Here is a 25,232-nt window from a genome sequence, read left to right on the forward strand (position 1 = left end):
TGTACAAGATATTTTTATAGGCAGTGGCGCAAAAAAAAAAAAAAAAGACATAAAAATAGCTTGTGGCTGCGGTTATTTCATCTTTTTGTTTAGCACATTAAAATTTCCCCCATGAAATGATCCAAAATTACCACAAGGTTGCCATCTAACCACAGAGAGGACGTTTGAGGTCAATTTTCAGCGTGTGAGAACTCAAATTCAATATAGAAGAAATATTTGACGTAACGCCTGTGGATACAAGAACAAATTAGCAACCAGTTGAAAACGAGTTAGTGTGCTTCTACTCCATGTTTCAGACACCTACATTGCACATACAGGTACAGGTATAAAGCACAGGTACAAGTACAGGTATAAAAGCACAGGTACGGCCACCGGGCAGAGGACGTGTTGAATCTCCTCTCACCACAGATTTCACTGGAGCAACGTACATGATTTCACAAAAAAGGGAAAAAAAAAAAAAAAAACACACAAAACTTCACCAATTTAATATTTCTTCTCAAAACAGTAAAATATTTTTCACCAATGTTTTTTATTGCCACAATAAAAAAAAAAAAAAAAAACGCACACACTGCGACTTTAGGAATGTGAAACCATGAATATGTGTGCCGATATTTGACGTTCATTTGCCTTTTTTTTGCAACAAACGAGGATCATTTTGCGAACTGGCATTTTCACGAATATAAAAAGAATCTCTAATTCTAGCTAGCAGTCCCACACATAAAAAAAATAACACTAAATAAAATCTCAAAATGACCCATCAGATTGGTAATACTTAACGTTGCACACGAATGACGGCGCCGCCCTGTGGTCAACACAAGGCCACGCCCTAGTGACCTTTGACATTAAAGGTTGCATTTGCATCACGAGCCGGACTGTCGAGTGAGGTGAGCATACATTCGGGCTGGCTTTAAAGGTGATTTGGCGCTGGAGGTCGCAGTGCTTTGTGCCGCCAATGCCGAAGGCCAAAGTTCACATGGACCACTTAAAAACAGCCCCTCCCCCCAAAAAATGCACACGAGAACGCCACTCACTCACACCACTTCAGAAATTTGACATTTTGCGGCCCTAAACATGTAACAGAACACCGCGGCCTCGCGCCAAAAGCTGCCTGGCGACCGGGGAGGGGAGAGACTGGTGGGGCTGGCCAGTCGCTATGGCAACGTTGTGCTCTGGAAGGGTGAGAGTTAAGTGCATAGTGAGACAGCCAATAGGGAACCAGCCCCTTTCGAACCCGCCCCACCAACACACAGAAACGAAAACGGAAGCTACATGAGCCAATAAAAACCAACAGAACGTGAAGAGTCCCACAGTCAGATTCAGCCCTTGCGCTACGCCGCCACCGGAAATACATTCTCCACGAAACGTAATCTTTGGACGTTAGAACGAGAACAAGAAAAGAAGAGAGAAGTCAGCGATGAAAGCTGGAAAAAAGGTCACTTGCAGTAACGATCGTAACGGAGATGCACGCACTTCAGTAGGGCAACGACTCGTTCTTAAAGTGTTCTCTGCGGCAGCGGAACATGCGGGTCTTTCAGTGTAAAGGGTCAAATCTTGGCACTAAGCCTTGTTCATGCTTTTTTTTACATTTTAATATGCGCTGTAGTTATGTTGGCAGTTTGGTTCTGTTTTTGTGCTGCAGGCCCTGTTTCTTTAAAAAATAAAATTCATACAAGCAAAAGGGCTGCTGTTTAGACTAAAGTGACTAGCGCCCCACACACACACACACACACACACACACACACACACACACACACACACGCTTGTGTAAGGGAAATAAAATGCGACTGCCACCTGCCACTCCGTAAACAAAAGTAACAATATTAAAGAAGGCCCCGCCTTCCCGGCTGTAATGCGATTGGCTAGCGGGCGTTCCGGGCCGGCGCGAATGGCAGGCTGCGTTCGGATGCCGCGGAGCGGGCGGGGCTCCTAGGAAGGCGGCTTGCTGTAGCCGAAGAGCCCCACCGGCAGGTACTTGACGTGGGTGGGCCACTGGGCGGCCAGCTGGAAGAACTTGACGTCGTTCCACTCCACGCCGTCTATGGACACTGGAACGCACAGAGACAGCCAATCACATCTCAGAACACACCAATGTTCCCGGTATAAATAGTGATTTAATAAAATAAAGAAATAGTAATTAAATAAAATCAATTCGTTTAAGGACCAAGTTACAGATATCATTCCAATTTCATCTACTAGTCCTACTGCAATGGTATTTAGTGACCAGATCAGATAAAAAGTTCCCTTTATTAGTGTTTGAACTAATAATAATTAAGAATTATTCATTAAAAACCAGTAATAAGTTCAGCACGTCATGCCGGGCAGAACACCCCGTTGATTGGGTCTGGTCTCGCGTACCTTTGAGGATCGTGGGCTGATGCTTGGCGGAGCAGATGAGGCGGCTGATGCCCTCGAACACCTGACTCTTCGAGTCCACCTCCTTCTCCCTCGGCTTCTTCCCCAGGAAAATCGTGGGCACTGCAGGGAAAAATGGAAAATGGAGAAGACGCGTCAGCCTTTGGAGTGTGAGAGGAGGAGGAGAGCGCGTTTTTAACGCGTACAGGCCAGTAATTGCTTGCTCGACCACCGTGGGCCAACTGGCAAATGAGGTGACAGTGACTGACGATCTGTTTTTTTTTTTGTGGCCTGAAATGGACAACAGCAGCTGCAGAGTCAGAGGAGAACCAAAAGGTGGAATTTTTTTAGAACTTTTTGGTTTAGTGGATCAAATGTTGCTAATGATGTCAAAGAATAAAGTTCAACATCAGAATGGCCCTGAAATGTCGATAACATAATCATCGACCAAAAAATAGGAAATTGTACGTTAACACAGCCGAGAATTAATAAGAGGAAGGGTAAATGACAACATGTCACCTTTCTTGTTCTTCTCCTTGGTCACCACAGTCATGGCCATGGTGCTGACCTGCGCCTGCGCCTCACTGCTGCCCCCCGGTGGCAGGCGGGTGACCTGGAGGCTCCGGAAGGCGCACTTCAGTGTGTTCTTACAGCCCGTGTCTCGGCGCTCGCCCTCGCGCCGCTTCTCTGGCAGCGACACCAGCCAGTAGTCCACCTGCAGGCCGATTGCGTCGACGGCATGCGGCATGCTGGGACTCCTGTCACATTTAATCATCCATTATTAATCGATTAGTCATATATGCACTAAAAATAATATTTCTGATATAAATATATAAAGTACAGGGCAAAGTTTTTTTGCCCTGTACTTGACACCTTCTCGTTCAACGTGTTTTCTTTATCTTCATGACCAGTTACGTTGGTAGATTCTCACTGAAGGCATCAGAACTATGAATGATCACGTGGAGTTACGTACTTAACAAAAAGTGGAGACCTGACCTCCACAGTCACCGGACCTGAACTCAGTCCAGATGGTTTGGGGTGAGCTGGACCAACAAGTGCTAAACACCTCTGGGAACTCCTTCAAGACTGTTGGAGAAGCATTTCAGGTGACGACCTCTTGAAGCCATCGAGAGAATGCCAAGAGTGAGCAAAGCAGTAATCAGAGCAAAGGAACTAGAATATAAAACATGTTTTCAGTTGTTTCACCTTTTTTTGTTAAGTACAGAACTCCACATGTGTTCATTCATAGTTCTGATGCCTTCAGTGAGAATCTACCAACGTAAATGGTCATGAAGATAAAGAAAACACATTGAATGAGACGGTGTCCAGACTTTTGGCCTGTACTGTATATCAGAAAATCACACTGTACCCCTGGACGCTCAGAACTGAGCCCATAGACGGAGAAGACGGGGGCGTGGCCGTTTCTCTCAGGCTGGCAGGTGACCCGTGGGAGGGCGGAGATGTGGAGGGGACAGCCAAGCTCACGGACACACCCTCGTCTGTGTCTGTCCAGAAAATGGAAAAAGAAAAGTCAACGGAGGACCGCGTATATGCTAGCTGGGTTATGCCAGTTCAGGAATTAATCCAGTTAACCAGAATCACATACCTGCAGACATTTGCCCAGGTTCGATCAAGCCCACCTTCACCACCTGTGTGAGGACAGATGACAAGGAATGAGCATGGGGCTGCACAGCCTGATTCTGTCTCCTGTGGAGCAGTTCTGAACAGGTTCTGAACTCACCCCGATGAAAGGAATAAACTTCTGGTACGAGTCCTCCTCCCGCCTGCAGAATCAGCAGAAGAAGATGAAGACGGGTTAGTCCCAGTGGAAGTGCAGAATGTGTGTATGTATATCTGGGGACATTCTGCCGGTCCTCATAAAACATTTACACAAGACAGTGGTTTCGTATAATAACTATGAGGAAGACAACAGACAAAAAACTTTTTGGTGCTGAGGTGTAGGGTTGCGAGTAAGTCTAGTCCCTGTGCTGGTTGACCCACCCCTTCTTCACCCATCCCCATGTTTTTTCCGCGTGGACTCACGTTCTGTGTTTGCAGGTAAGCATAGCTTCTGCAATGGGCAGCTGGTGCGTGATGGTGGCTCCACTGACATACTGGTGGATCCTGCTGGCCACGTCCACCACATCTGCACACAACACACAATGTATTTGTGAGAGTAACATCGTGTGTGGTACTGGGTTGCTATGGAATATATATATATATATAAAAGTGTGCGTGAGAGAATGTGTGTAGATTGCGGAGTGGCTGGGCGTGTGTACCATTCTGGGGAGGCTCGGTGCGGCTGAACAGCTCCCTCCATGCTCCATCCTGGAAGGCGGAGCTGTACCGGTTGTCCAGGGTTCCAAGGTGCTTAGCAACAGGATGGGAGCCTGACAGAGAAACAGAGAGGGGATCAGACAAGTGGAACTACGCGTGAAATGATGATTAATGGTTCCAACATCCTTCTGGTCTCTCAGGCCTTAAAATATCAGGATACTGATCTAAGATCAGCTCATACTGCGCTTACCCAGGGGCACCACCAGGAACCTCATGTAGTTGAGCCAATCGGACGTCTTGTTGGCGAGCTGCGAGACGAAGGACTGCAGGACGGCGGTCAGGTAGGCCTGCCCGCCCACCGCCACCACCTTCACCGGCCGGGGCACGGAGGAGTTGCAGTTGCAGCTGCGGGGAGGAGGCGAAGGATGAGCAATTAGCGAACTGGATGAAATGCGCACACGAGCGGCTGGAGACTCACAACTTCTGGATGCGCGTGAGGACCGCGGACATCACAGCCTGGATCTCGGCGCTGGAGCATGTGCAAACCACCGCCTGCCTGTGTACCTGCAGCTGCTCGGCAACGTACTGCGCACACACACACACACACACACACACACACACACACACACACACACCAAAACAGAGGTATGTAAATACCTCACAAAACTCACAAATACACACACACACACACAGGTCCACAGTTGCTGTACCGGATACCAGCAGCTTCTGAACGTTTGTGCTGCCACCCTGCATCCTCCCAGCTCTAATTATCAACTCTGCTGCTTTTGTGACAGTGTTGTGATTATTGTTGTTGTTTTTTTTGTTTTTTTAACTGCAGTTCCCACAGTGACCACTGGATGTCCACGGTCATGATCAGGAAACACGGCTTTATCTCAGCACATCGTTGCTTTTCCTACGTACACATCAGTCAACAAACAAACGTTAAAACATCGCAGACGGGCGCACGTACGGACACACACGTACCTGACCCTGCCAGTCGGTGGCATTGACCATGATGAGACTCTCAGGTAGGGCGGTGTCAGACAGGAGGATCTGATTGAGCTGATCGTACACAACTTTCCTCAGCAACTTCACACACACACACACACACACACACACACACACGCACACAAACAGTATAATTTATTTATATGTACTTGTTGCAGCATCAATAATATATACTGCAGCTCAGTCATGAACAATTTAGAGTCTCAGAGCTCCACATTTAGAACAAGAGAGAGGACAGGAGGGGACTGATAGTGAAAGTAGTGTGTGTTACAGGGACGTGTGTGTGAGTGTGTGTTCTTTGCAGCAGTGGGGTGAAGACAGCTGATGCAAATAGACTGAACAAAGTGATCAAAAAGGCTGGTTCTGTCCTGGGTGTCAGACTGGAGACCCTGACGGAGGAGTCTGAGATAAGAATGCTGAAAAAGCTTCTCTGTATCATGGACCACCCCTCTCACCCCATACATGCCTCCACGATGGCCCATCGGAGCACACGCAGGAAAAGACTCAGAGCCTCTAAACGCAGAACCGACCGGCACAGGAAGTCCTTCCTACCTGGGGCTACTAGACTGTCCAACTCTTCCACCGCTCTGTAGGTGACTTTCTCAGGGTTAATACCCATGTTGTTTTTTGTTCTCACTCAGATGGTGCAATATTACTCGCCTGTATGTTTTAGAATGTTTGTTTCACCCCCCCCCCCCCCATCACACGCTGCTACTCTCTCTTTATTCATTGCACAAACACGATGTCACTTTGCATAGCCACTTGCATTTCGACGGATATAGTTATATTATTATTGTTATTGAGTTCGAGCTATTTTTTGATATTTGCACTATTGTACTATTCTTTTTTCTTCCATTCTTATTGTATAGAAATTTATTCCTCTTGTTCCTCTTGCTGCCCTCGGGATAAATAAAGTTCTTTCTTCTCTTCTCTTCTCTTACCTGAGTGTTGTGGCCCAGCTCTGGTGATCTCTCACTGTCGGAGCTGTTGGCTCTTTCACTCGTGGCTTTGGAGGCCTGTCGCTCCTTCATGGGAGTGGTGCGTTTCTGACGGGGCGTGTGAACGCCGTCCAGCCTGAAACACACACACACACGCACTTCAGTTACTCAGTTAAAAATCTGTCTGCTCGTCATCAGGTGTGTGTGTGTGTGTGTGTGTGTACCTGGGTGAAGGCACCGTTTGGCCCTCGCTCTTGCTGCTCTTCATTGGAGTCCTCTGCCTGTCTGCCGCTGAGACGGTGATGCTGGGGCCTTCAGACGTCAACTCGGACTCGACATGGTCCTTCACACAAAACACACACACGCAGATTGGCACCTCAGGGTCCGCTGGACAGTTCGGGGACCGGGCGTGGCTGCATCCTCACCTGGTTGTCCACGTCGGGCTGCGCCTCCTCCAGGTTGTGACTGCGCGAGCGCTTCATCTTGTCTGAGGGCGGCTGCTCCCCCTGCTGCAGGACATTTTATTTTATGTTCCAGAGACTCCAGTGATTCACGACCTCTACCGGTCCTCCACAGGTCATGACCTCCATATGGTCACTACAGGCATTACAGTTCCAACAAATTAAATCAGCGTTGCATAACTGGCCATGTTATGATGGTGGCCAAGCAGCTCAAGACCTTCCTCTTTAGAGAAGATTTAGATGAACTTGTAACCTTCTTCTGTATAGAAACTAGAACAGAGTGAATAAAAAGATTGTATTCATAGTTGGGGGTCCTGGTGAACCAGAACTGACCACTTCATCCATGGTAACATGGAAGCACGTTGTAAGTCGCTCTGGATCAGGGCGTCTGCCAAATGCCATAAATGTAAATGTAAGGCAGCGGACCCATAATCAGAAGGTCCCCACTGAGGTCTCCTTGATTAAGGTACCGTCCCCACACACCCCCCCAAAACAGAGTCTTACCGGACTAAAAGGGTCCCTGGTCAGACTTCCTTTACTGTTCAGGCTGCCGATCTCCGTCTGGGAGCTGGACTGGGACATTCCCTCAAAAAATGGCCTGGACACACACACACACATATAGACATTGCATGTGTGTTTAGTGTTAATAGATATCATATAGCACAAGTAAATAACATGTAGACAGATTATACAGATCTACAGGAAGACAGAACCCAGTATCCCCGTCCACGATTGGCCTTTACAGTCAGATTCATACGTTAGGTTTACATCGTTAGCGGTCTTCTTGAAATCTGTGTCCTTGTCACCATTCACCTTTCGTGGATGTGACAAATGTGGGTGATCAGAAGACCACAAAGTCCCAGGTTCAAACCCCACTTACTACAGTCGTGTCCCTGAACAAGACACTTAACCCTGAGTGTCTCAAATTATGGATTCAGACAAAGAATGAAAAACTCAGGACTGAATTTTGGACTAAATTTGTAATAATAAAAATGAAAAAAAAAACAAAAAAAAAAAAACGCAATTTTATCGATAAAATATCACAATATATTTCTGGATAAGTATAAATGTGATGACATGACTGTTTCCTCATTTACACTCGTGTGATGAAATAGTCCCGACTCTGATCAATGGAATGAGGTAGATTGTGAATATTGTGAAATGTCCTTTTTCTACTTTCGGTGTATTTCCCACGGGTGGGAATTTAATAATACATTTTTATAATAAATTAACTGCATATTTTGAAATAAAAGAGAAAACTTTATTGCAAACGACTGCTGTCTGGAGAAAATGGAACACCGGTGATCACAGTGATCAAAACTGGATACCAGTTTATCCATAATGCATCACCAAAGGCAGCATTGCGAAGAGGCAGAATCGATTTTCTGTCACGCCTCGTCATTAAGCAGACTGGTCTGCCGATGGGAGTTTTTGTGCGGCGGCACGACGGGCAGCAGGGGGCGCTGCTGCTGCACCCCCCGCCCCCCACAGCAGCCTGATCTGTATTCAGCACCCATCCCCACAGCGACTGCTCATCACGCGCTTTTAAATTCTGCCTCACACACACACACACACACACACACACACACACACACACACACACACACACACACACACACACACACACACACACACTCTCTGACAGTGGTCTTTGCTTTGTGTCGTCAAGACGTTTACAGAAGCAACCCAAACATGAATATATGAGGAATGTGTGTGTGTGTGTTTGTGAAGACAAATATAAAGCACTCAGACAGTTGGGAGAGAAGGGACCTGCTGTGAGTGCATGTGTGTGTGTGTGTGTGTGTGTGTGTGTGTGAGTGCGTGTACCTCAGTTTAGGTTTGGGGGTACTCAGGATGCTGTCAGTCTCCTCCATCTCTGGTCCACTGTCGCTGGGGTTGTAGAGCTCCAGACTGTCGTAGAGCTCGTCCAGATCCTCCTCCACCTCCTGGATCTGTTCACGAGACACATGCTCCAGGCCGAATCCCACCTGTACACACACACACACACAAACACACACACACACACACACACATTTCCAAACATACAATCACATGACTGGAATAACATTTTTGGTCACATTTACACCACGTCCCCGGTAATCACACACCCTCTCGCACTGTGAGTCTCTGTGAGGACCATGATAATAAACTTCATCATCAATCATGTCAAACTAAACCAACCCATATTCACAGAAGGTGTGTGTGTGTGTGTGTGAGAGAGATAATGTACATTCATTGTACCACTCGACCATTCGAATGGAAAACAGGGTAAAAACCAAGAAAACGTGTGAATGTGTGTATTAGAGTCTGTACCTCATCCGACACTTTAAACCTCTTCAGTAAAGCAACAAACTTCTGCTTGATATTCGGTTGCTGGGTGCAGGGGAAAGAAAAGAGAAACACACACACACACACACACACGCCATGTGTGTTTTGTGAGCAGCGCAGCAGAAAAGTGGATTATAAAGACAGATGGGAGAGGAGAGTTCAGAGACTCACTCTGGTTATTGACGCATTCGGGGTGAGTTTGCGTCGTGCCTTCTTCTTCCTCACTTCATCTTCCTCTTCATACAGGTACTGCAACACACACACACACACACACACACAGTGGGACGTGTTACCCACTCAGCCAGAAGGTTCTTTCCCGAGCCAGGAACCCCAGCCAGGTCACGCTGGAAATCACCCTACCTGGCCGTGCACTGGGTCGTCACTACCCTCCTGCTCTGACGAGTAGCTCTCCTCCTCCTCCTCGGAGTAGTTGTCCATGTCTGGAGAGCGATCTGGAACAGGTCAGAGGTCGAGACGTCCATTTTTGAATCAGCAGGTAACAGAGTATTTCGCGGTGCAGACTCCGCCCACAGTTCAGCGAGGGGCCTATTCCGGAAGAGTTCAGCAGTGGGAGGGTCCCGCTTTTCTTTTCTTTATTCCATTGTGGAACTTACTAGTTCTAATCCAATAAAATAGAATAAGAAAATCAATATTTCACTTCACCCCCTCAACAAAAGAGCGAAACACCAACCGCTGGAGACCACAAGACGGCACGTACGAAGTGCCTGAATCGACGATTCTGCATCGATGCAGTGCAGAACACGGTCGATTATATTGATGGAGATAAAAAAGTGGTGCATGCCACGTTTTCGTAGCCTCATCTGAGCAGCTGAGAGAACGCTGGTATCGTGAACGAGTCCTGACGGCCCCTCACCGGACATCTTGGCTTTGGGCCCCTCGTAGTCGATGGGCTGGCTGGAGAGGGAGTACACCCGCACCTCGGCCACCGGCACCGACGCCTCCTTCAGCTGGCTGTGCAGCCCCAGCACCTGCGCCCCTTCAGATGGGTGCTGCATCACCTGCCCGACACAAGCAAGCACACGGAAAAAATACAACCCTCAACTCTTACCAAATCTTACCCACACGACTAACGAAGAACATGAAAACTATTTCAATTCATAACAGGGCAAGATGTTAATTGGTCTGAATTTTTGATGGAGAGCTCCGACCTCGGCCATGTTGATGAGGCCCAGCGCCAGCGTCTTGTACCCCAGGATGGTGCGGTTCTTGTAGCGCTTGCGGCGCTGCAGCATGATCTGCAGCTTGTTGGCGTCTCGCTTCAGGAAGTGCGGGTACTGCGAACAGAAGCACACGGCTCAGCGATGGAGACGGTCAAAGCAGGTGAGGGCAGGATCCAGACCGTCCGATGTGCGGGACAGTAGCTTCCGAGGAAAAGGAGTCCATGAAGGTCGGGCATCGTGTGAGAGTCAAGTGGGTGACACACTCGCCTATGAACCAGAGGACCCGGGTTCAAACCCCACTTACTACCATCGTGTCCCTGAGCAGGACACTTCACCCTGAGTGTCTCCATGGGGGGACTGTCCCTGTAATTACTTACTATGAACCAGAAGACCCGGGTTCAAACCCCACTTACTACCATCGTGTCCCTGAGAAGGACACTTCACCCTGAGTGTCTCCAGGGGGGGACTGTCCCTGTAATTACTTACTATGAACCAGAAGACCCGGGTTCAAACCCCACTTACTACCATAGTGTCCCTGAGCAGGACACTTAACCCTGAGTGTCTCCAGGGGGGGACTGTCCCTGTAATTACTTACTATGAACCAGAAGACCCGGGTTCAAACCCCACTTACTACCATCGTGTCCCTGAGCAGGACACTTCACCCTGAGTGTCTCCATGGGGGGACTGTCCCTGTAATTACTTACTATGAACCAGAAGACCCGGGTTCAAACCCCACTTACTACCATAGTGTCCCTGAGCAGGACACTTCACCCTGAGTGTCTCCAGGGGGGGACTGTCCCTGTAATTACTTACTATGAACCAGAAGACCCGGGTTCAAACCCCACTTACTACCATAGTGTCCCTGAGCAGGACACTTAACCCTGAGTGTCTCCAGGGGGGGACTGTCCCTGTAATTACTTACTATGAACCAGAAGACCCGGGTTCAAACCCCACTTACTACCATCGTGTCCCTGAGCAGGACACTTCACCCTGAGTGTCTCCATGGGGGGACTGTCCCTGTAATTACTTACTATGAACCAGAAGACCCGGGTTCAAACCCCACTTACTACCATAGTGTCCCTGAGCAGGACACTTCACCCTGAGTGTCTCCAGGGGGGGACTGTCCCTGTAATTACTTACTATGAACCAGAAGACCCGGGTTCAAACCCCACTTACTACCATAGTGTCCCTGAGCAGGACACTTAACCCTGAGTGTCTCCAGGGGGGGACTGTCCCTGTAATTACTTACTATGAACCAGAAGACCCGGGTTCAAACCCCACTTACTACCATAGTGTCCCTGAACAGGACACTTAACCCTGAGTGTCTCCAGGGGGGGAATGTCCCTGTAATTACTGGGATAAGGGCGCCTGGTAAATGCTGTAAATGTTGCATAATAAAAGGCATGGGGACAGTACGCAGCGTGCGTGCAGAAAGGCCGCCGTAGAGTGATGCATGATGGGAAACGGGAGGCTTCGACTCACCTGCAGCAAGAAGGTGAGCTGCAGGTCCGTCTCCGTCAGCCCCGCCGGCGACAAGAGGATTTCGTTTGAGCGCAAAATGCGCTTCGACCCCTGAGGGAGGGGAGATAAAAAGAAGAAGAAGACGGGTGAGGAGCTCGACTTGCTACTGAGACCCGCTCACCTCCAGCAGACGGAGTGGAGGAGCGGTGCGGGTTTTATTCATTATGGAAGAAAATAAACGGGAGGAGGAGGGACGGTTGGGCTGGTCTTCTGTACCTGGAGCTTGACGGCGATGACCACAGAGGTGAGGTCTTTATCCAGCTCCTTCAGCATCACCAGCTTCTTCAAGGTCAGATTAAAGAGCCTGCAAAAACACAGACCCGTGCATACGTTAGCTGCCTCAGGATCCATGTAGACCTGACATTTGACGTGGTCGATGGACATTAAGATGCAGTACTAATTAATCTACAGTCAAGTAAACGTCAGACATTAATTAGTCATTTAATCTGAATGTTCTTTAGACGCTTGTCCCGCCCTCTGATTTACATTTACAGCATTTACCAGACGCCCTTATCCAGAGCCCTTATCCAATCAGTAGTTACAGGGACAGTCCCCCCCTGGAGACACTCAGGGTTAAGAGTCTTGCTCAGGGACACGATGGTAGTAAGTGGGGTTTGACCCTGGGTCTTACCACCCCTGATTGGCTCATATTTTGACAGTGACATTTATGCCACTTTAAACCTGACAACATCTTATCTAAGGGTTTTAGTAGCCTGGAGGATAATACACTCGATTATGAACCAGAAGAGCCAGGTTCAAACCCCACTTACTACCATTGTGTCCCTGAGCAGGACACTTAACCCTGGGTGTCTCCAGGGGGGGACTGTCCCTGTAACTACTGATTGTAAGTCGCTCTGGTTAAGGGCGTCTGGTAAATGATGTAAATGTAAATCTACTGTACTGTTGCTACTGGCAGGAACCCTTAGTGGTTGCTCAGCCAATAAGAAATACTCGTTCTGCCGAACGGAGAAAACATGACGCATTCTGCGAACGGAGCGAAACAACCGATCTCAAGCTAAACTCATGCAACTGGGTCCCTTTCCTCCCTATTTGTAATTAGCGTTAAGTTTATATATCTATTATGGAGGCGAGTTAAAGAACTAGTTTAAATGCTAGTTTATATTTGAACAGTGCAATGAAAAGTTTCTTTTTCTACAGTCAAAATGAATTTCTGCTTCCATTTCACGAGTGACAGAAAGGCGGTTTTATTATAGTCATACGGAAAAATGTGAGGTGATCGCATTCAACACCGCAGAAAAGTATATAAAAACACGCTGGCCATGAGGAGTAAGTTGCTTAACAGCATGTACATTTAATTCGGTAAAATAACAGGCTGTGTTGCTTTTAATTCAGTAAAAATTTCACAGGCTGCGCCCTGCGTGATATCGAATATGCAAACAGCCCACTCTTTCAACCCAAACGTCCACTTTTTTTAAGACTAAAAATCCCCTCTTCACGGGGTCTCCGATCCCAGACAAATCTGTTCTCCTTTGTTGTCCCCAGCTGGTGGGACAACTTGTCCTGCTCCATTCGACTAGCCGAGACTACTACCACCTTTAAGAAGCAGCTGAAAACCCACTTGTTCAAAAAGTATTTCAGATGAGTCCAACACCAAACACACACACACACACACACACACAATATTAACAACTTGCAAGGATGTTCTATTCCTGACAAGTTAGTTTTGTAAGAATTGCTGATGTCTTCCTCTTGTAAGAAGCTTTTAAGTAAAGTAAAGTCTTCCTCAGAAAAAGAGTAGTCTGATACCTCCAAGCCTAGAAGGTTCAAGATTCAAGATCGGTTTATACGACAGTATACACAGGATACCGTGTATTGAAATACACAGACAGAAACAAAAATGCATATGTATATACACACTAAACTAAACTAACTACAACTGTACGGTATTTACAGTAGAACCAGTAACTAGTAGCTGGAAACCGCACACTGACTACGTAAAAAGCTCAGAAAAGTGGTGGCCTGTGAGACTATTTTTTTTTTTTAAATGACAGAAAAAGGCCTCTGAATTCCCCCGCTCTCTGATCCTGTCACTCGACTTTGCGCCAAAGCTCCTCTGAAAGCCACAATCCCGTACTGCTGACGCTGCCACGGCAACCAACAGGGCTAAAAGCCAGAGCCTCACGGCGACCTCTGACCCCCAAACAGTCTCCACCCAGTCAAGCGGCCATCCACATCACCCTCAGGGTTCTGATATGAGCACTGAAACACAGGGGAGGTTTTGCGATTAATCGCAACTAATTCTTGAGGCTGAAGCAATAATATTTTAACCAGTTACAAACGCTCACTTGTGCACACAGCCCCGATGCCCAGAACATCCCCACGGATTGACGAACGAACGTCTCTGGACGCAGGGACACTCGTGCACACACGGAGGAGGGGTGGCGCTGGTCTAGACGCCACGAAATGCCATGTCTGGACAGTCTATAAGCCTGAAGGTCAAAAGCGCTGAATTATTAAGGAGGTTTTTTTGTTTTTTTTAACGTCTGACCGCAACACTCAGAAATCACGTCACTCGCGTGTTCCCTCCACGCCAGAAACAGCACGGAGCGTAAACGCGGGGGCCAAACCCACGCGAGACAGCTGCCGCCCGGGCTCGGAACGTTCCGGAGGGCCGCGCCGGGGAGCAATGCCAGTTGGAGCGTCGACGGAGGCGAGCAGATGGCGTCGTGGAGGCATGATTGGATTTCCGCGGAAATCTCATTAACGTATCAAGCGCTGCCGCATAATCCCGGCCACACCGACAACACGGTTCATCGTTTCCACAGGCGGTAAAGGGATTTAATGAACCTGAAGTGACTGTCATTGTGATACACAGCAGCGCAGCACACGGTGACACAATGAAATGTGTCCTCTGTATTTAACCATCATCCTTGGTGAGCAGTGGGCACCATGACAGGCTCCCGAGGAGCAGCGTGTGGCACCTCGGCGGATCGGGATTCGAACCGGCAACCTTCGTATTACGGGGCCATTTCCTTAACCGCTATGATGATAATAAGATGATAATAAGTCGCTGTTCTCCCACATTTACATGCGCTCTTGCACATGGCTGTCAGAGCAGAGTAACTTTGACAGAACTAGAATTTAAGAGCATAAATGGGTTCTACGCCACAGTGTTGTATGGAAGCTGCACTGTTGCTGAGCGTAATGCGATGCAGCGGGTGGTGAAAACTGCCCAGCGCATCACAGGGACTCCACTTCCATCCATCGAGGACATCCAGAGGAAGCACTGCCTGCGTCGCGCTCGCAGTATTCTTAAGGACTCCTCCCACCCGGCCCACGAACTGTTCTCTCTCCTGCCTTCAGGCAGACGCTTCAGGCTACCACGGACAAGAACCAGCAGACTTCCCAGAGTGGTCTCCTTGCTGAACTCCTCTGCCCCCCCCCCATACACTCCTGATAATCACTGTACTACCCATGTTTGCACATGTTTGCATATAATCAATGCACTGACCTAACTACATTTCGTTGCCCTGTACTTGTACATGTGTAATGACAATAAAGTTGAATCTAATCTAATTAGCACGTGATCTGACATTTAAAACTATTTTGATTGTTATATATATATATTACGTCCTGTAAAGCACTGAATGGAGCCTGAACTGGTGGGATAAACAAAATTTAGACGTAGAATTTAGAACAGTCATAAATCGAGCCTCGTCAGACCAGGCCCAGACAAGGGGTCACCCTGGGGTCGTAAAGCACTCCACTCCTCGGCTTCATTTACAGCCTCCAGGATTTGTGGAGACAGGCAGGGGCAGCGGTGGCAGTTCTTCACACATGAATGTGGCAGCTCTCTTGAGCAGAAATGTCATTCAGGAAGCCTCGGGGCAGATGATAAAATCTCTCTCACACACACACACACACACACACACAAGGCTGCGGTCAAAGATGGAGCCAGAAACGATGCTGCTTTGGATGATGTTGTACTTTTAACCTCTGACCCCTGGAAGAGAAAATGCTGCCACTAATCTTAAATGCAACCACAGGGTCCAGGCACCATCGAAAATGCACACACAGCCGAGCTTCCTCTGTTCCTCACTCAACCCACAGGAAGTGAGAGTTCGTGACGTAACTTCCCTGTTGGCTGATGTTGATGTAATCAGGCCTCAGCGCAATGCGGCCCTGCTGTGCTCCGATTGGTCCCGAGTCGTCAGGTAGTATCTACTACAGAAATAAAATAAATGCTCTACCTGAAGTTACCTTGGTAACAGATTCGGGTCACGTGACCTCGCCTCTCCCTCTCTGACGTGCCGTGTTCCCTCGGCTCGGAGGAGGCAATTTTCTACCCGACTCCCGCAATCTCGTCAGCCGCTAAGACACGATTGGCTTTCGATTGTAACACGCCGCCCAACCCCCCCCCCGCGGCCCAACCCAATCCCACAATCCCCTGGGCTCACATCTCCATTCTCGATTCCCATTTTCTCCCGCACTTCTGTCTTTATCTCAGTTCCTCTGGGCCCCGTTAAGGCCCTGCATTAACACACGCCCCGCGTCCGGATAACCAACACTCTGGTCCGATATCAGAGTTTCTACTTTACGTCTTTATACGTAACATCCAACTTGAAGAAAACATCCGAATTACAGTGGCAAGCAGTAGCAACCCACCCAGAACATGAACAAAGTGTAAAAAGGGGAGGAGCCTGTAGGCATGAGGCATGACTGACACCCCCTCCTGTCAATACGTGACACGGTCATATTTAGCGCAGCATCCACCCCCTCCCTCTCTCCTCCGTTTCCCTCCGTTCTCCACACTCCTAATACCCCTTGTACACAAACGTGACCACGCCCTTTAATTCCAGCGAACGTGACCACGCCCACTACCAACATGCAGGTTATCAGGCGCTTTAATTCCTAGTGAACGTGACCACGCCCACTACCGAGACCAACATGCAGGTTATCAGGCGCTTTAATTCCTAGCGAACGTGACCACGCCCACTACCAACACCAACATGCAGGTTATCAGGCGCTTTAATTCCTAGCGAACGTGACCACGCCCACTACCAACACAAACATGCAGGTTATCAGGCGCTTTAATTCCTAGCGAACGTGACCACGCCCACTACCAACACCAACATGCAGGTTATCAGGCGCTTTAATTCCTAGCGAACGTGACCACGCCCACTACCAACACCAACATGCAGGTTATCAGGTGCTTTAATTCCAGAGTTCTGATGGGGGAACTGGTGAATTATTGAACATTAGTTCCCATTAGTGGGAACAACTGCAAGATCCTGACACTACAGAACTGAATTCGTGTCCATCTACGTTGTTGCTGCTGAAGTCGGCAGTGAAATACATTATCATGAAACGGCACTACGTTAGTCTTGCTGCAGTGCTCTCTCTCACACACACACACACACAGTTGCTTTAAAAGTCACTGAAATGCACGCTGGCCTCGTAAGGGACAAAGAAGGACTCAGATTTGGGTCACTGTTCATCACAAACACAGAGACAGACAGACAGAAAAGGGCCTCTGAATTCCCCCGCTCTCTGATCCAGTCACTTGACTTTGGTCCAAAGCTCCTCTGAAAGCCACAATCCCATACAGCTACGAACAGGGCTAAAAGCGAGGGCCTTACGAGGACCTCTGACCCCAAACCGTCTCCACCCAGCCAAGCGGCCATCCACATCACCCTCACCGCCGGCTGCTTATCTCGCAAGGAGAGCAGGGTTCTGATATGAGCAATGAAACACAGGGGACCAATCGCAACTAATTCTTAAGACCAAAGCATTAATATTTAAACCAATTACAAATACAAGTGTGCAAAAGAGGCTTGGGCGTCAAGGAGTGCCAGGGGTCAACTTTGAATGGGACGCTGCGGCCTGGATGAACGCTCCATTCTGATTGGCTTCTGACTGAGGGTATCTATGCAACCACAGTAGCCTGGTGCAAGAAGAGTAAATAAGCGTGATCAAACAAAAGATTAAAAAAGCCAGATATCTCCGCCCGGGGTTTTTGATTAAAGGACGTCTCGGCCTCTTCCTGGACGTACTGGTCACCAAACAAATTTGTCTCAAGATAAAAGTGACTGTGGACCCACATCGTGGTCCGCGTTTCCATTACTAGGAACGATGTACGTTCCTGAGAGCAACGCACAACGACTGGTGTGCTGGGATCACAAACATCAATGCAGTTGAAAACGGCTCCATGGAATCTTCTGCATATTAATCTCATAATTGATGCATCGCCATGCAGACGCGGACAATTCTGCATTGATGCAGCGCCGAGCGCAATTGATTTTATCACAATAGCGTTGCTCGGTATGAAAATCTGGGTTAAAAAGTAGTGCCGGTCATGACTGTGGCGGCCGGTCCGGGTGGGACTTAGTCATCGTCCACGCGGAGGTTCCAAATGAACGCCATGCCTGTCTTGTAGTTGTGTAAGATTGGGTGTCACAGGACCATGCTTTTGTCTTGCATAGCAGCTGTATACAAGAAGATGTGTGAGCTTCCTGTGCCGGTGGTTGTGCGTGAAGATTCGGCACCTCTGTTTTACATGCTTTTGTCTGACTGCAACGTGTGAAGTGTCAGCCGTCAGGACCGCCCACTCTCTTTGTCTTCCCCAAATGGGAGGCACGGGGGGCGTGACATCAGAAACAACAGGTTCTGATTGGCCAGTGACAACTTCCTGTAGGCCAGGGGTATAAAGGTCTGCTCACATGTGGAAAAAGAGACCTCTGAGCTTTCTTGCTCAGGGGGTTTTCCATCGGAAGCCGGAAGGCTTCTGAGCCTTTCTCTCCCCCTCTCTTTCTCTTCTCCCTCTTTACTCTTTCTTCTCATTTTATTTTCTCTGTAACCTTGGTACCTTTTTACATTCAATATTCACATGTAACTACAATAATTATTTACCGGTGTTAATAAATTAGAAACTGTTCATTTTTAACCTCTTTCTGCCAGGTAACATCAAGTTGGAGTGGTTGAATACAGTGCTTTGTGTGCAGAGAGTTTTTCTACACACTCTGTTCTCTCTCACACCACATGGTCTTTTTTACAGTTGCATCCGATTGTGGTTCCACTGGCGTCCGCTTGATACTGTTTAACGTTCCGCAGGTCGGAATTGACTCCATCAGACATGTCCTAAGCCCAAGTCATACAGGACTGTTCACCGGAACGTTCCACCGGCAAACCCAGAATTCTGTTGATGGTGTGTGTCAGTCCTCATCAACTCCAAAGCAGCAGGCTTTTGAACTGTGCACGCACGCACACACACACGCGCACACACACCTCGCACAAAATAAAAATCAAGCAAACAGATGACACACGGCAGTAATTTTAGAGCCCGTTTAACACCCCTCACGCTTACAGCCTCACCGGCGGGGGTTTGGACGAAACACCCCGCAGGTAAACAGACCCCTCTCCGGAACGAGGGTCCATCTGGCTCTGAAAAACGGACCAATTAAACTAGTAAACGGGGTAAACATCCCGTGATGGGACGATTCCCACGGCGCCGGGAGGAGAGCATCGTCGTCATCATCTAATGAGTCGCCACCTCACGCGGGGGACGCGGCAGGTCCCACCAGCCAACGTCTGACGTACGAACCGCGAGGAGCCGGATGATGGCTCCACGGTCACACTAGTGCAAACGAATTTTAAAATGAACTTGGTTCATTTTCTCATTGTTGCTTCATTAAATTGTCCAAATTGACACATTCATTTCTAAACATGTTAAAAAAAAAAAAAAAAAAAAAAATGAGCACAGCGGCATTTTGTTGGATTTTACAATTCATCCTTGAAAAGAAGAGACAAACCCCACACACTCGAGACTTGAGTCATCTGCCCGACTGAAGTAATGAGAAAAGCACTTTTTATTTCCTGACTGAGAAATAAAAGAGCAGATTATCTCCCGGTCGCCCCCCGTCTGAGCCTCTTTGAACCCCTGGACGGGCTGAAACGCTGTGAAGGATCCGTAACGAGTCCGGTCACCAGTGAAATAACCTTTTTCTGAGAGCACCAGGACCTTCACAGAACCAGGGGACACATTTCACCGTTTCACAATGACAAAAAAATAAAACTACCGCTTTCACGAACACGCGAACAACATTGGAGGACGGCCACCTGCGATATCTCTCCGGAGCCTTCCGGCACTCCGCCCGTTACACGGGACAGACAGTCCGCTACGAAGCAAGACACCAAAGGCTTTAGCAGCCGAGCAAAATGGAGTTCTTGCAGAACCAACGTGGGTTTTGTATTCAGTTGTTTGTCATAAATAGTACAATCTAGAAGATCACCCGAAAACGGAATTAAGAAGAATCTGAGTCGGACGTTCCGGGCAACCTGCGGCGCGCCCGCGTCCTGAGGGTCGCGTGGCGACAGACGATAAGACGGCGAACAATGGGCCCTTTCTCCGGGGCCTCTGCCAGCAAGGTCGAGCCAAGGTCAAATCCCATCAGCCCCTCTGATTCGCCGCTTCGTGCTCTTTCTGCTCGTTTAAACCGAACACGGGCAAGAAAGGGACAACTCCCCGCCCCCCAGAATCCCATCATCCTCTCTTCATCTACTGGGCCCATTAAACCGAGCTGCCGGTTCCCGGTTCTCCTACAATCCTCTCAGTGTGTGTGTGTGTGTGTATATGTGTGTGTGTGTGTGTGTGTGTGTGTGTGTGTATAAACCCCAACACTTCGTGGCTGTCAGCTGAGCGATGGCCTCCAGGGTCCCGGAGTCCACTGGCGGAGAGGATTTTAGTAGGAAAAGTGAAGCAGGGGCTGAATCAAGTTGTAAAGACTGTGTGTGTGTGTGTGTGTGTGTGTGTGTGTGTGTGTCTTCTCCCTCAGGCTGGCATGAACCATCTGTGTATTAAAGTGCTGCTCTTCTCTCTCTCTCTCTCTCTCTCTCGCCAGACACAGTTTTTCATTCATGACGAGTCCTGGACAGGAGACAGCGCGAGGAATGCCGTCCTCCCTCGGCGGAGCGTCTTCTCACCGCGCGTTCTGATTGGCTCTTATTACACCGTTTTCTTGACGTTGCTTAGGAACGGCTGGATCAGAGATAAACTGTTTCAGCAGAATAGATCTGATTAACACACCAATAATAATAATAATTATCTGTAATAAAGCAGATTCACAATGAGCTGTTGAGATAAGTGGGGTGTTCGTTTATAACAGCCAAAGTGTGGTAGTAGCCTAGTAGGTAACACACTCGCCTATGAACCAGAAGACCCGGGTTCAAATCCCACTTACTACCATTGTGTCCAGGGGGGGACTGTCCCTGTAACTACTGATTGTAAATCGCTCTGGATAAGGGAGTATAGTAAATGCTATAAACGTAAATGTAAAATAAATGACGCAACATTATTCAGGACGGGCTGCGAGAAATATATATATCTACAGATATAAAACAAGACTGAACAGGACAACCTGCCGTCACTCTCACTACACTACCAACACAACCGAAAACTTTGGACTCGCTATTCCGCACGGCTCATAAAATATGTTTTATTCAATCCGGCAGCTGGGGAACACGATTAAATAAACGAACAAGAGAGTTTATTTACAATATTTACATTATTCCAAACACGACACGCGGCTCGGACTGACAGGAGACAGTGGACAGGAAGTGTGACTGGAGATGCTTATTAGCATCCAGGTCACTTTACAGAGATTAATCACACACACACACACACACACACACACACACACAAATCCTGATTACTGGGGACACATGTGCACACACGAAGTAACAATTCTAAAGAACGCTTTACACACACACACAGAGTTCCTTCAATAATGCAATTATGAGTTATGATCTGAAGATCCATCTGATCTCTTCAGCAGGAACTGAGAACTGTGTGTGTGTGTGTGTGTGTGTGTGTGTGTGTGTGTGTGTGTGTGTGATGGATAGATTTTGACGGTGGCCCAAATCTCCCACCGTCTCATTTAAACGATGTTCTGCTTGACGGGATCAGCAGCTCCACGTGTGACAGCACGAGAGATAACGTTCTACAACCGCACACACGAGTGTATATATGTGTGTGTGTGTGTGTGTTGAAGTTGAGACTTATTGTCATTTCAGCTACATTCAGCTACACAGTTATACAACGTGTGTCCCATACAATCCGTCCTGGTCCGGTAACAAACGTTATTTTAACATTGTAATAAATGTCCCACTAACGGATTTTTCCCTCCGACACCAGACTTGTTGTTAAAAATTTGTCCGTTTTTAACGTCGCCACACGCAGTCCAAAGCGAAACCACCGCAATGAGAACCTGCCCAACTCGGAAATCTGTCCAAACTAAAAGTGCAGTTGTCACCATGGCAACAGGCCCGAGTTCGCGGAGGAAAGTCGGTGACGGGTGCCGATAAGACCGTTATTAACACCGACGCCAGAGTTAATTACTCCTACAGTCTTAATTAACCGCCGTCGGGAACGTCAACACTCGTCATCACATGGCAACGTAACCGTGCGAGAAACACTGCAGCACAGCACATGGTGACACAGTGACATGTGTCCTCTGCATTTAACCATCACCCTTGGTGAGCAGTGTGTGGGGACCTCAGTGGCACCTTGGCGGATCGGGATTCGAACCGGCAACCTTCTGATTACGGGGCCGCTTCCTTAACCGCTAGGCCACCACCGCCACTGATGCGAACACGCAAAAGCGGCTTCCACGGTATCGTGACATCAATACGGTAACATTCTGTCGCCTTCCAGATGCTGGGCTCCGCCTCCGTTCACTTCCCGCAGAGTTCGCATCGCCGAGCGGCCTAGTCGGTAAGGAACCAGACTCATGTTCGGAGAAGTTGCCGGTTCGAATCCCGGCCATCCGACGTGGCACCGAGGCACCGTCCCCACACACCGCTCCCTGGGCCCCTGTCATGGCCGCCCACCGCTCGCCAACGGAGACACAGTCACTACACTGACGACAGTCACTTCACTTTCATGAGCTCCTGGAACATCTGACATCTGACAGCGGATTCCACGAGATTTATCAATCAGTCTATTCATCGATTGATCTAGCCACATGTGCGGCAGAAGAATTTAGGTAAATATCACCCTAGGGCGATAGTAGCATAGCGGGTAACACACTCGCCTATGAACCAGAAGACCCAGGTTCAAACCCCACTTACTACCATCGTGTCCCTGAGCAGGACACGTAACCCTGAGTGTCTCCAGGGGGGGACTGTCCCTGTAACTCGCTCTGGATAAGGGCATCTGGTAAATGCCGTAAATGTAAATATAGGTAAGAATAAACGTGTCCTCATCGGTCCCCGTCACACCATCAACACAACCGACACCCTTTCTGGCCCAAGCAAGAGGGTCGTGTTGGAGCTGAATGTACACACACACACACACACACACACACACACGGGGCTCCATAGTACAGTAAAGGAAGAAAGGCGGGGACGGGACGAAGCAGGAAGACATAAAAGCCACCAGTGTCCCCAGGCCCACGGTGACAAAAAGCCCGTTTGCAACAAGAACGTGCGCCGCCCTCAGTCCGATACTGGTGGCCTGTCAGAAGTTACGGAACTTCGGAATCGTCCGCTCGCCTCCTGCGCAGGGCCGCGGGGCTTCGTGGGGTTTTTTCAGGGCCCTTGACTCCGGCACAGGATTCCTGCTCAGGTTCAGGTTCCGGCTGCGGGAACGAGCCGCGTCCCCCACCACAACCACACAAGCACGTACCAAGAAGACCAGAACCCCGAAACAGCCACTCCCCGGTCCCCGGACCCCACGCCGGACCTTCCGATCCCCGTGTCAGCCCGCAGGACCACCGTGGAGGTCACAAGGTCACATGACCCAGACCCACGGCGACCCGATCAGAGAGAACTTGGCTCTTCTTCTTCTGTTTGTGTTTTAAAGTGGTGGACACACACACACACACACACACACACACACACACACACACACGCCCTCGCAGGAACCCGCGCGTCACGTACCGGGGCACGCAGCTCGGCAGCGAGCGGTCCACCTCCCACGTCGCGTACAGGTTCATGTGCACCGGCCGGTTGGAGGCGATGGCCACCGGCTTGGCGGGCTGCGGCGACGGGACGCCTCCGGGCCGCGGGGGCCCGCCGCGCTCCATGCCGGGCGACGCTTTGTCTCGGTCCGCGGGTCGGGGCGGCGGACGCGGCGGGCGCGTTGCGCGTCGCGTCGCGCTGTTTACCCACGCAGGAAGCGGAAAGGCGCGCAGAGCGCCGCCTCCCGTTAAAGACGTACAGCGTCTCTCTCTCTCTCACTCACTCTCTCACTCACTCTCACTGTGGCAAGCCGGTGATCGTTTAATTCGCAATTATTATTATTTTTTTTTTTTAATAAGTAACAATTAAATTTCGCAGATAATACAGGCCAAGAGTCTGGACACCTTCTCACCTTCTCGCGTTTTCTTTATCTTCACGACCATTTACGTTGGTAGATTCTCACTGAAGGCATCAAAACTATGAATGAACACATGTGGAGTTCTGTACTTAACAAAAAGTGGAGACCTGACCTCCACAGTCACCGGACCTGAACCCAATCCAGATGGTTTGGGGTGAGCTGGACCAACAAGTGCTAAACACCTCTGGGAACTCCTTCAAGACTGTTGGAGAACCATTTCAGGTGACGACCTCTTGAAGCTCATCGAGAGAATGCCAAGAGTGTGTAAAGCAGTAACCAGAGCAAAGAAACTAGAATATAAAACATGTTTTCACTTATTTCACCTTTTTTTGTTAAGAACGTAACTCCACATGTGTTCATTCATAGTTTTGATGCCTTCAGTGAGAATCTACCAACGTAAATGGTCATGAAAATAAAGAAAACACATTGAATGAGAAGGTGTGTCCAAAATTTTGGTCTGTACTGTATGTGTAACAGTTCTGGATAATCTTTACTTGTCATTCATTAAAAAAAAAAATTTAACTGGGATGTATAAAAATTAGGTTTGGGTTCGAATTCCGATCCACCAAGGTACCACTGAGGTCCCTGTTATAGTGCCCACTGCTCACCAAGGGTGATGATTAAATACAGAGGACACGTTTCACCACGTCACCAGGTGCTGTGCTGCAGTGTATTCGCTTTGCTTGTCCAACGCGTTCAGGTTTACACACAGGTAGGTTGTAAGATATTCTCAGAAAATACTGGCACAGAAGCATGGTCTGCCTTTAATTTTCGATAACTGAAGCCAGAATAAGGCTAAAATATGACTAGTGTAATCTCGACAGAATGAATT

General features: G+C 48.6%; 1 protein-coding gene across 2 annotated transcripts; it reads right to left on the minus strand.

Annotated features, from left to right (window-relative positions):
• Positions 1-1,620: 1,620 nt before the first annotated feature.
• On the minus strand, positions 1,621-24,205 carry pacs1 (phosphofurin acidic cluster sorting protein 1). 2 transcript variants are annotated; one of them, XM_028984931.1, is made up of 24 exons: positions 23,962-24,205; positions 12,283-12,370; positions 12,028-12,117; positions 10,534-10,659; positions 10,239-10,383; positions 9,725-9,816; positions 9,536-9,613; positions 9,350-9,409; positions 8,864-9,024; positions 7,541-7,634; positions 7,001-7,081; positions 6,800-6,918; positions 6,579-6,711; positions 5,614-5,718; positions 5,108-5,214; positions 4,880-5,034; positions 4,632-4,742; positions 4,396-4,498; positions 4,094-4,136; positions 3,959-4,001; positions 3,722-3,857; positions 2,872-3,110; positions 2,356-2,475; positions 1,621-2,045 (listed from the first exon to the last, which is right to left on the minus strand). In XM_028984931.1, exons 1-24 carry the CDS (start codon positions 24,105-24,107, stop codon positions 1,927-1,929), a joined length of 2,694 nt encoding a protein of 897 aa, XP_028840764.1. In that variant the 5' UTR covers positions 24,108-24,205; the 3' UTR covers positions 1,621-1,926. The 2 variants fall into 2 exon arrangements, with proteins under 2 accessions (XP_028840764.1, XP_028840756.1); XM_028984923.1 differs by having other exon boundaries at positions 7,001-7,084.
• Positions 24,206-25,232: the final 1,027 nt, after the last annotated feature.

Source organism: Denticeps clupeoides, chromosome 1 (genome assembly GCF_900700375.1).
Source record: "Denticeps clupeoides chromosome 1, fDenClu1.1, whole genome shotgun sequence".
NCBI lineage: Eukaryota > Metazoa > Chordata > Actinopteri > Clupeiformes > Denticipitidae > Denticeps > Denticeps clupeoides.

What these genes read in the sequence shown, in the direction of transcription:
- pacs1 (XM_028984923.1), bottom strand. Translation starts at nt 24,107, where the DNA reads ATGGAGCGCGGCGGGCCCCCGCGGCCCGGAGGCGTCCCGTCGCCGCAG. An exon ending in CGAATGCGTCAATAACCAGA is followed by an intron (nt 9,410 to 9,535) that starts GTGAGTCTCTGA and finishes CCCTGCACCCAG; the next exon opens with CAACCGAATATCAAGCAGAA. An exon ending in AGCCCGACGTGGACAACCAG is followed by an intron (nt 6,919 to 7,000) that starts GTGAGGATGCAG and finishes TTTTGTGTGAAG; the next exon opens with GACCATGTCGAGTCCGAGTT.